General features: G+C 37.1%; 1 protein-coding gene across 3 annotated transcripts in view; it reads right to left on the reverse strand.

Moving 5' to 3' along the window:
* Positions 1–517: 517 nt before the first annotated feature.
* Positions 518–12,823, reverse strand: part of LOC142354405 (uncharacterized) — a 68,138-nt gene continuing 55,832 nt past the window's right edge. For all 3 annotated transcript variants that reach the window (XM_075406688.1, XM_075406690.1, XM_075406689.1), the window contains one exon: positions 518–814. In XM_075406688.1, the coding sequence (XP_075262803.1) occupies positions 687–814 (128 nt within the window). In that variant the 3' untranslated portion in view covers positions 518–686. The remainder of the gene's footprint in view (positions 815–12,823) is intronic.

The following is a 12,823-nucleotide window of genomic DNA, read 5'->3' on the forward strand; positions in this document are numbered from 1 at the left end:
CCCATGTCTATGACAAACGGTTTAACGAATTCTAGTTACAGTAAGCTGATGATTTTTAATGATTTTTTGATTGTTCAGTTTCATAAAATAAACCTCTAGCCTGATAGCAATATATTTGTAAGCATGAATGGCTGAACGTATCTAACCACACCCGTTTTATCTGTCAGTTGTTAACAAAGCTTCTTGGCAAATAGAAACAAGACTTTTTCTTGAAAAATCAAGACTTTCAAAATAAATTCTGGACTGTCAAGATCTCGGTCAGATAGTTCAAGCTTTGCAAGAATTACGCATGCATACATGCATGACATGGCAAGCAAGTTGTAAATTTTTTTAATTGGAAACTCTGCACAAAATATTTATATTTCAATATGTTGGTTTATCAAGAAAATTTCAATGGCGGCCAAAAAATAAATTATTTACTTAAACTAATTTTTGTCTGTCTTATTTCATTGAACATTATTTTATTTCTTGAGCCTATCTCTCTCTCTTGGTATATTTTTTCTTGATGTGAAACTAGTAGTTTGGAATATTTAAATTGAATTGATTACGTAAAACTGGGAAGGAAGCTTAGGACATAGAAAAAACTTCAAGTGAAAGATTTTTTTGTTTGAAAAGATAGGGTTAGGTATTTTGTTAGCTCAGCCAGGTATTTTGATTCCATTCATCATGTCGTAATTTCGACATTGTCAATTGCCAACAGTGCACCATCTGAATATCACGGTTGCCAATATGAAGACAAGATGAATCCAATAGGAGGCCCCCATTTTATGACTCATGTTGCACAAATCTCCATCACAGCAAGTTGTAACGACACCTAAAGTAATGAAGATAACGCCAACCCTAGTGATGAGTGAATTTAAAACTTGCAAGAATCTTGCAAGCTGATTCAAAACTTGCAAGATTCTTGCAAGAATCTTGCAAGATATCAATCAAACCAAAAAAATAAATCAGGTTACAAATGTTGTAGAAAACATCTTTGAGGCAAATTATTGTTTATTGAACAAATTACAAAACCGAATTCAATAAAAAATTTTTTAGCCCGGATTCAAAATCTTGCAAGAATCTTGCAAGAATCTTGCAAGTTTTTGAATTCTGAAAATTTTATGTTTGTATTTTTGGTAGCTCAAACTAACTGAAAACCAATGAAATGACTGATTTAAAAATGTTTGATCAGCAGAACTGAACCTATTTGACTTTTTCCGTGAACGCCTTTTGAATGTGAAATCTTGCAAGAATCTTGCAAATTTCTTGCAAGATTTTGAATTCAAAAATAGATTTTCGACAAAAAAACTAGAGACACCATCGTCAACCAAATTCGTCTATTTTAAGATTAATTAACCTACTCTAGAAAATGACGAAATCAAACACTTTCAGTCTTCCTCTCATTTTTAATCAAATAAGTTATTTATAAAGAAACAACCAGTTGGAATATTTTGTTACCGATCCTATCGGTAATTGAGGATCTTTATGTAGTTGGAAAAAATATTCTGCTCATTGTTAATTTCAATTAACTTCCTCATGAGATTTATCTGAACCTATTTGGGCCCTTAAGTTGATAGTTATTGGTGTTAATGTCCTTGAAGTTATTTCATTCGAAAAGATCTGATAAGTTTTTGAAGCCTCATTTTTTGGTCATCTTTCTTTCCAATTATAGTTTAGGCTCATCATACAGAAAGTTACACTCAATTTTTTGGTAACTCAAACGTTAATTTCGTCGTTGATCGTATGCTAACTAATGTTTTTTATTTAGTTCAAAGAGAAAACAAAACTATGATTTTTTTATAACTTATATTTCCTAAAGTATCACAAAAAATTAATTCTACAAAGCTGTATACTTTAGTCCAACCAATCCTTAAAAAATCTCATAGCAATGAAGAAACATACTAGGTTTAATTCAGTTTGCTAGATTTTGAGTTAAGTATTTATGTTAATAAAGTCTTATTAGCAAAAAATTCGTGGCCCGCTTGGCGTTTTTGATGATTTCTCCTAAACTACTGAGCCAATTTAGACGGGCGTAGTCGCGTTTGGTTGACTATACGTTCTTTGTGACAACAAATTTGAATTGGTTTTTTGTCAATGGGCCAACTCAGAATTTTAATAAGCTTTAGGTTTAAAAAAAATTAAAAAATAATCTTTGAAATGTTTTTTTTTAGTATTGACGTAGTTTTTCTTTTATTTGTGTTATAGTTACTTGGGAATTGTGTTAATTAGTCTTTTTTTTGGGTTCATGAAGCTTTTGGAATCCCTAGTTTTTGGAATTCAATAGGTTTTCAATTTTCGTGAAATTATGAAATTCTTTTTTGGTTCATTTTTGGTCAAAACACAAAATACGAGGTAGGAAATGGTTCTTACTTCGTGGAATGAGTCTTCAGCGTCCACAAAGGTAAAAATGCGTTTATTTTTTTATTTTGTGTCATGAATTATGTTGGAGGGACAGATTTGTGTCGCTTTCCCGAATTTTTTTGCGAAAACTATACTTTTTTTAGCAGAAAAATCGGGGCACGCTTCACGTTTCTAATGATTTCTGCCAAATTACTGTGCCAAGTTAGACGAACATAGTTCCGTTTTGTTGAATAGTTGTTTTTCTTCTCTCCAATAGTTAATTTGTTACGGAAATCGTCCATCTCAGAAGGTTATTAGGCTGTAATTCTAAGAAAAATAAAAAAAAATAATGTTTCAAAACGTTTTTGAGTTTTGATGTTGTTATTCTTCTAATTTGGGGTCTTGTTACTTGCAAATTGTAATATTTAGGCTTTTGTTTGGAATGATGAAGTTTATACAATACTTTGATTTTGGCAATTAAACAATTTTTCATTTTTTGCGAAAACTTGAAGCTCTTGTTTGAGTTTTTATTGTCAAAACACACAAAACACCCTGGCCTTTATGGCGTGGTGGGATTTTTTTCCCACTTCACACTAGAGATTTTGGGTGTTCAGTAGTTACGGAGTGTACTTGAATTGCGTTCAGAATTTTCTATGGGGCGACGTATTCGGTCGTTTTGCGCGACTTTGCGAGAAATCGAGGTCTCACAATAACCCGAAAATCGGTGTACGCTTCATGTTTCTGACAATTTCTCTGAAACTACTGTACCAAATTGGGTGGGCATTGTCGCTTTTGCTGGCCCTAAACTTCCATTGCCTGCAGTGTTCAGTGGTTTCTCAAGTCGCCCTAATCAAAAAATTATTAATTTTTAACTTTGAAAAAATAGAAGTAAAAATTACATTTTTGAGGGCACTCTTACTGTTTCTGACTATTTTTCCTGAACAGCTCTGCCAATTTGGCCGCGCATAGTCGCATTTTGTTGCTCTTTAACTTCCTTTCATTGCGGTGTCTATTGGTTTCTCAAGTCGGCCTAATCAAAAAGTTAATAATGTTTAACTTTTAAAAAATTTAAATAAAAATTACATTTTTGAGGGCATGTTTGTTGTTTCTGAAAATTTTTCCCTGACGTACTATGTCAATTTGACCAGGCATAGTCGCATTGTGTTGCTCCTGAACTCCCTGAACTCCCCTTGATAGCAGTGTTTATTGGTTTCTCAAGTCGGTCTACTCAAAAAGTTATAAAGGTTTAACTTTGAAAAATTTGAAGTGTAAAGTGCATTTTTGAGGGCACGTTTTTTGGTTGTGACGATTTTTATCTGAACTACTCTGCCAATTCAGCCAGGCATAGTCGCATTTTGTTTGTTCTACTCCCCCTTGTTTGCGGTGTCTATTGGTTTCTCAAGTCGGCCTAATCAAAAAGTTAATAATGTTTAACTTTGAAAAAATTGAGGTAAAAATTACATTTTTGAGGGCATGTTTGTTGTTTCTGAAATTTTTTCCCTGAAGTACTATGTCAATTTGACCGGGCATAGTCACATTTTGTTGGTCCTGAACTCCCCTTGATAGCAGTGTTTATTGGTTTCTCAAGTCGGCCTACTCAAAAATATATAAATGTTTAACTTTGAAAAATTTGAAGTGTAAATTGCATTTTTGAGGGCACGTTTTTTGTTTGTGACAATTGTTATCTGAACTACTCTGCCAATTCAGCCAGTCATAGTCGCATTTTGTTTGTTCTACTGCCCCTGCGGTGTTTGCGGTGTTTATTGGTTTCTCAAGTCAGCCTAATCAAAAAGTTGGCGGAAAGAACTTGTTTTATAGCATTGAGAAAGGAACTTAATGTTTTTTACTTTTATTGATATCTCCTAAATCACTGTATCAAATTTAGATTGTGAAGAAGCAGTTTGTTGTTGCTAAACTGTTCTTTCTTGTCCAGCTAGTTGATTTTTTAAATCAAACTGATCAAAAAGTTATTAAGGTATAAATTTGAAAAAAAAAATTTTAAACGTTTTTTGAAATGATGTAGTCGTTCTCGTAATGAGCGTTGTTATTACTTAAAAATTGTGTTATTCGCCCGTTTGTTGAGTCCCTGGAGCTATTTCAATCATAGAACAGGTTTTATTAGGTTTTTGATGGACATTTTGCATTGATTCTCTTTAATTTCTTGTCTTTTCAGATACCGAATGTCCGGTTACAGTTTATTGTTTTATCGATATCTCCTAAAGTACTGAATCAAATTCAACAAACGAGGTGGCATTTTGTTTCTATTGATCTGTTCCTGCTAGCCTTTTGCAGTCTTTTTTTTGTGTCGGCCTGTGCAAATAATAATTAGGGTGTAAACTTAAAAAAAAATATGATTTTAAGCGTTATTATGAATTTATGTGGTTTTTGTTGTAATGAGGGTTGTTGTTTCTTGCAAATTGTGTTATTTACGCTAGTATCGGGTCCATGAAGCTATTTGAATCAATAGTTTTTAGCAATTCAACAAATTTTCTGTTTTCACGATTTCATCAAATTTTTGTGGATGTTGTTTTATGTCAAAACACACAAAACATCATAACCTTCATGGTGAGGTGGGAAATTTTTTCCCACCTCACCATGAAGGTTTGCCGTGACCTAGAACGTGCAAGTGGACCAGAAATACACCCAGAAATACGCCGGGAACGCTGTTTCACGTTGTTTTACGTCGGTTCCAGAGATCTTGGGCTTCGATTTTAGCCCAAAAAATGGGGTACAGAACAGTATTTTGTTAATATTTGCTGAAGTACTGGACCAAATTAAACGGGAGTGGTCGCATTTTGTTAGCACTGAACCCCTCTTGCTTGCAGTATTTGGTTGGTTTCCCAAATCGGCCTAATCAAATAGTTATTAATGTTCAAAGTTGAAATAGTTCGAATTTTCGGGCTATTATGGGTGACCCAAATTTCGGTACAATAAAACACGCGATTTACCCAGCAAGTGTTAGTGTTTTAGAATCCCCAGTTAGTGGGGAGTCTCCCCATATATATTTTATATGGTATTCTCTGTAGTTGAGGTTGTCAATTTTGGCTCTGAATGGCGGTCACCTCGCTTTTTTGGTCATTTGGTACGGTACCTTATAATTGCTATAACTCCTCGAAGAATGTACCGATCGGGCTCATTTTTAAATATGATGCGTATCTCAAGCAGTGCTACAATCTGTACTAAGGGGGTTTATTTTTGTTTCGCCGTTTTAGAGAAATTGGCCAGTAAACTTGACCTCGATTTTAGCCCCAGAAGCAGTTGACACCATCCGACACCACCTTGACACCACCTTGAAGCTCTGTCATAAATCGATTTAAAGCTTGTTTATTGGTTCGTTAGCTTCCTTATATTATGACAAAGCTTTCTAGCTATTATTTGTAATTTGTTTGACACATTTTCATGTCAAATTTTAGCTCTGAAGTCAGGTCACCTCGCTTTTTGGTCATTTGGTACGGTACCTTATAATTGCTATAACTCCTCGAAGAACGTACCGATCGGGCTCATTTTTTAATATGATGCGTATCTCAAGCAGTGCTACAAACTGTACTAAGGGTTTTTTTTTGTTCGGCCGTTTTAGAGAAATTGGCCAGTAAAGTTGCCCTTGATTTTACCTCTAGAAGCGTTTGACAGGACTGTGTCAGGGTCTGGTCACTTTGAATTTCGTCACTTCTGGTATAAATTATACTGTTTTGAATAGCCCGTCTAACGTAGATTCTGAATATGTATACTTTATATAGCGTTTTATGATGTTCAGATGTTCAATTTTAGCTCTGAAGGTGGTGCATCCCTCCTCTAAGGTCATTTGGTACGGTACCTATTTTTTGCTATAACTCCTTGAAGAGTGCACCGATTGGGCTCATTTTTTAATATGACGCGTGTCTCAAGCAGTGCTACAATTGGTACTAAGGGCGTTTGTTTTTGTTCAGCCGTTTTTGAGAAATTGGCCAGGAAAATCGACCCCAGTTTTACCTCCTGAGGAGAGAAGCACTACCTTGAGTACGTTATTTAACTTGTTATATCTTGATTTAGACTACAATTTTTAGTGTTTCAGATTCGTGTGTTAGTGGAGAGTATGTGTATATGTTTTTATTATTCATTATTCCGAAATTTTAATGATTTTTATAGCGAACTGTGGTCGGACCAGGTCCCATATTGGTCATTGGTACGGTACCTTAATTTTGAAATATCTCCTCGTAGAGTAAACCGATTTTGGATCTGTTTGCTGATTTGAACTCACCATGAGCCGTACTTTAACTCCTGTAAATTTCGTGTAATTTCGTTCAGGCGTTATTGAGAAATTAATCTGTATTTTAGCGAAACGTCAGTCGTTTTGGGTCAATTTTGGACTTTGGTTCCGCACTTAGTTTCGCTAATAACTCGTCGTAGTGCAAACCGATTTTGGATCTGTTTGTTGATTTGAACTCACCATGAGCCGTACTTTAATTCCTGTAAATTTGGTGTAATTTCTTTCAGTCGTTTTTGAGAAATTGGCCTTGAAACATACGGTCATTTTTACTTATTAGTGACTGGGTACGCTTCATGTTTGTACTTCAAAAACTTAATTATTTCAGATTGATTGTAAAATAATTGACTGAAACTGGTCAAACAAGTTCTCCTCAAATTGTGCAACACAGAAACGCATCGTGATACGTGAGTTAACTTCAAATATTACACCTCTTAATCGGAAAATAGGCCTATTTTAGCTTTAGAAGCGTATTTTTATTATGAGTTGGAGTGCAAAGTGTTGTACTCCCATAGCAAGGCAAAGGTTTTTAGTAGTTGAGCTCACAAGGTAATGTGCTGAGCACAGAATGTTCTAGACGTTTAATTTGGCTTGTGCTGTCACCCAAAAATTTGGGGGAACGGACCAATAGTGTGGTCGGTCTGGTGTAGTAGTAGTAGTAGTTGCTTCTGGTGTAGAAGCGCTAAATTTCTTATAGGTCGATGATCTGTGGTCTGGTAGTCTAGTCTGGTGTATTTGGTCGGTCTGGTGTAGTAGTAGTACTAGTAGTAGTGCTACGTAGTAGTAGTAGTCGTAGTTGTGTCTGGCTCAAAAACGCGCTATATAGTGTTTCAACATAAATCACTTTTCAACCTTGTCAAGGACTTATTCAAATGAATTGAGGGTCTAGGGAGGCGTGTCACTGTCCGAGTAAAGTCTGAGGGGGAAAGAATTTTTGACCTAGGTGGTATACGAAAAGAGTACTTGATATGTTGTCAAATTTCGCGCTCAAAAACGCTCTATATAGTGTTTCAACATAAATCGCTTTTCAACCTAGTCAAGGACTTATTCAAATGACTTGAGGGTCTAGTGAGTAGTGTCACTGTCCGAGTACAGTCTGAGAGGGAAAGAATTTTTGACCTAGGTGGTATACGAAAAGAGTACTTGATACGTTGTCAAATTTCGCGCTCAAAAACGCTCTATATAGTGTTTCAACATAAATCGCTTTTCAACATAGTCAAGCACTTATTCAAATGACTTGACGGTCTAGTGAGGAGTGTCACTGTCCGAGTACAGTCTGAGAGGGAAAGAATTTTTGACCTAGGTGGTATACGAAAAAAGTACTTGATACGTTGTCAAATTTCGCGCTCAAAAACTCGCTATATAGTGTTTCAACATAAATCGCTTTTCAACCTTGTCAAGGACTTATTCAAATGAATTGAGGGTCTAGGGAGGATTGTCACTGTCCGAGTACAGTCTGAGGGGGAAAGAATTTTTGACCTAGGTGGTATACGAAAAGAGTACTTGATATGTTGTCAAATTTCGCGCTAAAAAAAAACGCTCTATATAGTGTTTCAACATAGATCGCTTTTCAACCTAGTCAAGGACTTATTCAAATGACTTGAGGGTCTAGTGAGGAGTGTCACTGTCCGAGTACAGTCTGAGAGGGAAAGAATTTTTGACCTAGGTGGTATACGAAAAGAGTACTTGATACGTTGTCAAATTTCGCGCTCAAAAACGCTCTATATAGTGTTTCAACATAAATCGCTTTTCAACCTAGTCAAGCACTTATTCAAATGACTTGAGGGTCTAGTGAGGAGTGTCACTGTCCGAGTACAGTCCGAGAGGGAAAGAATTTTTGACCTAGGTGGTATACGAAAAAAGTACTTGATACGTTGTCAAATTTCGCGCTCAAAAACTCGCTATATAGTGTTTCAACATAAATCGCTTTTCAACCTTGTCAAGGACTTATTCAAATGAATTGAGGGTCTAGGGAGGAGTGTCACTGTCCGAGTACAGTCTGAGGGGGAAAGAATTTTTGACCTAGGTGGTATACGAAAAGAGTACTTGATACGTTGTCAAATTTCGCGCTCAAAAACTCGCTATATAGTGTTTCAACATAAATCGCTTTTCAACCTGGTCAAGGACTTATTCAAATGACTTGAGGGTCTAGTGAGGAGTGTCACTGTCCAAGTACAGTCTGAGAGGGAAAGAATTTTTGACCTAGGTGGTATACGAAAAGAGTACTTGATACGTTGTCAAATTTCGCGCTCAAAAACGCTCTATATAGTGTTTCAACATAGATCGCTTTTCAACCTAGTCAAGGACTTATTCAAATGACTTGAGGGTCTAGTGAGGAGTGTCACTGTCCAAGTACAGTCTGAGAGGGAAAGAATTTTTGACCTAGGTGGTATACGAAAAGAGTACTTGATACGTTGTCAAATTTCGCGCTCAAAAACGCTCTATATAGTGTTTCAACATAAATCGCTTTTCAACCTAGTCAAGCACTTATTCAAATGACTTGAGGGTCTAGTGAGGAGTGTCACTGTCCGAGTACAGTCCGAGAGGGAAAGAATTTTTGACCTAGGTGGTATACGAAAAAAGTACTTGATACGTTGTCAAATTTCGCGCTCAAAAACTCGCTATATAGTGTTTCAACTTAAATCGCTTTTCAACCTGGTCAAGGACTTATTCAAATGAATTGAGGGTCTAGGGAGGAGTGTCACTGTCCGAGTACAGTCCGAGAGGGAAAGAATTTTTGACCTAGGTGGTATACGAAAAAAGTACTTGATACGTTGTCAAATTTCGCGCACAAAAACTGGCTATATTGTGTTTCAACATAAATCGCTTTTCAACCTAGTCAAGGACTTATTCAAATGACTTGAGGGTCTAGTGAGGAGTGTCACTGTCCGAGTACAGTCCGAGAGGGAAAGAATTTTTGACCTAGGTGGTATACGAAAAAAGTACTTGATACGTTGTCAAATTTCGCGCTCAAAAACTCGCTATATAGTGTTTCAACTTAAATCGCTTTTCAACCTGGTCAAGGACTTATTCAAATGAATTGAGGGTCTAGGGAGGAGTGTCACTGCCGAGTACAGTCCGAGAGGGAAAGAATTTTTGACCTAGGTGGTATACGAAAAAAGTACTTGATACGTTGTCAAATTTCGCGCTCAAAAACTGGCTATATTGTGTTTCAACATAAATCGCTTTTCAACCTGGTCAAGGACTTATTCAAATGAATTGAGGGTCTAGGGAGGAGTGTCACTGTCCGAGTACAGTCTGAGGGGGAAAGAATTTTTGACCTAGGTGGTATGCGAAAAGAGTACTTGATACGTTGTCAAATTTCGAGCTAAAAAAAAACGCTCTATATAGTGTTTCAACATAGATCGCTTTTCAACCTAGTCAAGGACTTATTCAAATGACTTGAGGGTCTAGTGAGGAGTGTCACTGTCCGAGTACAGTCCGAGAGGGAAAGAATTTTTGACCTAGGTGGTATACGAAAAAAGTACTTGATACGTTGTCAAATTTCGCGCTCAAAAACTCGCTATATAGTGTTTCAACTTAAATCGCTTTTCAACCTGGTCAAGGACTTATTCAAATGAATTGAGGGTCTAGGGAGGAGTGTCACTGTCCGAGTACAGTCCGAGAGGGAAAGAATTTTTGACCTAGGTGGTATACGAAAAAAGTACTTGATACGTTGTCAAATTTCGCGCTCAAAAACTGGCTATATTGTGTTTCAACTTAAATCGCTTTTCAACCTGGTCAAGGACTTATTCAAATGAATTGAGGGTCTAGGGAGGAGTGTCACTGTCCGAGTACAGTCCGAGAGGGAAAGAATTTTTGACCTAGGTGGTATACGAAAAGAGTACTTGATACGTTGTCAAATTTCGAGCTAAAAAAAAACGCTCTATATAGTGTTTCAACATAGATCGCTTTTCAACCTAGTCAAGGACTTATTCAAATGACTTGAGGGTCTAGTGAGGAGTGTCACTGTCTGAGTACAGTCTGAGAGGGAAAGAATTTTTGACCCTGGGTGGTATACGAAAAGAGTACTTGATACGTTGTCAAATTTCGCGCTCAAAAACGCTCTATATAGTGTTTCAACATAAATCGCTTTTCAACCTAGTCAAGCACTTATTCAAATGACTTGAGGGTCTAGTGAGGAGTGTCACTGTCCGAGTACAGTCCGAGAGGGAAAGAATTTTTGACCTAGGTGGTATACGAAAAAAGTACTTGATACGTTGTCAAATTTCGCGCTCAAAAACTCGCTATATAGTGTTTCAACTTAAATCGCTTTTCAACCTGGTCAAGGACTTATTCAAATGAATTGAGGGTCTAGGGAGGAGTGTCACTGTCCGAGTACAGTCCGAGAGGGAAAGAATTTTTGACCTAGGTGGTATACGAAAAAAGTACTTGATACGTTGTCAAATTTCGCGCTCAAAAACTGGCTATATTGTGTTTCAACATAAATCGCTTTTCAACCTGGTCAAGGACTTATTCAAATGAATTGAGGGTCTAGGGAGGAGTGTCACTGTCCGAGTACAGTCTGAGGGGGAAAGAATTTTTGACCTAGGTGGTATACGAAAAGAGTACTTGATACGTTGTCAAATTTCGAGCTAAAAAAAAACGCTCTATATAGTGTTTCAACATAGATCGCTTTTCAACCTAGTCAAGGACTTATTCAAATGACTTGAGGGTCTAGTGAGGAGTGTCACTGTCCGAGTACAGTCCGAGAGGGAAAGAATTTTTGACCTAGGTGGTATCCGAAAAAAGTACTTGATACGTTGTCAAATTTCGCGCTCAAAAACTCGCTATATAGTGTTTCAACTTAAATCGCTTTTCAACCTGGTCAAGGACTTATTCAAATGAATTGAGGGTCTAGGGAGGAGTGTCACTGTCCGAGTACAGTCCGAGAGGGAAAGAATTTTTGACCTAGGTGGTATACGAAAAAAGTACTTGATACGTTGTCAAATTTCGCGCTCAAAAACTGGCTATATTATGTTTCAACATAAATCGCTTTTCAACCTGGTCAAGGACTTATTCAAATGAATTGAGGGTCTAGGGAGGAGTGTCACTGTCCGAGTACAGTCTGAGGGGGAAAGAATTTTTGACCTAGGTGGTATACGAAAAGAGTACTTGATACGTTGTCAAATTTCGAGCTAAAAAAAAACGCTCTATATAGTGTTTCAACATAGATCGCTTTTCAACCTAGTCAAGGACTTATTCAAATGACTTGAGGGTCTAGTGAGGAGTGTCACTGTCTGAGTACAGTCTGAGAGGGAAAGAATTTTTGACCTAGGTGGTATACGAAAAGAGTACTTGATACGTTGTCAAATTTCGCGCTCAAAAACGCTCTATATAGTGTTTCAACATAAATCGCTTTTCAACCTAGTCAAGCACTTATTCAAATGACTTGAGGGTCTAGTGAGGAGTGTCACTGTCCGAGTACAGTCCGAGAGGGAAAGAATTATTGACCTAGGTGGTATACGAAAAAAGTACTTGATACGTTGTCAAATTTCGCGCTCAAAAACTCGCTATATAGTGTTTCAACTTAAATCGCTTTTCAACCTGGTCAAGGACTTATTCAAATGAATTGAGGGTCTAGGGAGGAGTGTCACTGTCCGAGTACAGTCTGAGGGGGAAAGAATTTTTGACCTAGGTGATATAGGAAAAGAGTACTTGATACGTTGTCAAATTTCGCGCTCAAAAACTGGCTATATTGTGTTTCAACATAAATCGCTTTTCAACCTGGTCAAGGACTTATTCAAATGAATTGAGGGTCTAGGGAGGAGTGTCACTGTCCGAGTACAGTCTGAGGGGGAAAGAATTTTTGACCTAGGTGGTATACGAAAAGAGTACTTGATACGTTGTCAAATTTCGCGCTAAAAAAAACGCTCTATTTAGTGTTTCAACATAAATCGCTTTTCAACCTAGTCAAGGACTTATTCAAATGACTTGAGGGTCTAGTGAGGAGTGTCACTGTCCGAGTACAGTCTGAGAGGGAAAGAATTTTTGACCTAGGTGGTATACGAAAAGAGTACTTGATACGTTGTCAAATTTCGCGCTCAAAAACGCTCTATATAGTGTTTCAACATAAATCGCTTTTCAACCTAGTCAAGCACTTATTCAAATGACTTGACGGTCTAGTGAGGAGTGTCACTGTCCGAGTACAGTCTGAGAGGGAAAGAATTTTTGACCTAGGTGGTATACGAAAAAAGTACTTGATACGTTGTCAAATTTCGCGCTCAAAAACTCGCTATATAGTGTTTCAACATAAAT

This window comes from Convolutriloba macropyga, chromosome 15 (genome assembly GCF_964194025.1).
Source record: "Convolutriloba macropyga chromosome 15, txConMacr16.3, whole genome shotgun sequence".
NCBI classification, from domain to species: domain Eukaryota; kingdom Metazoa; phylum Xenacoelomorpha; order Acoela; family Convolutidae; genus Convolutriloba; species Convolutriloba macropyga.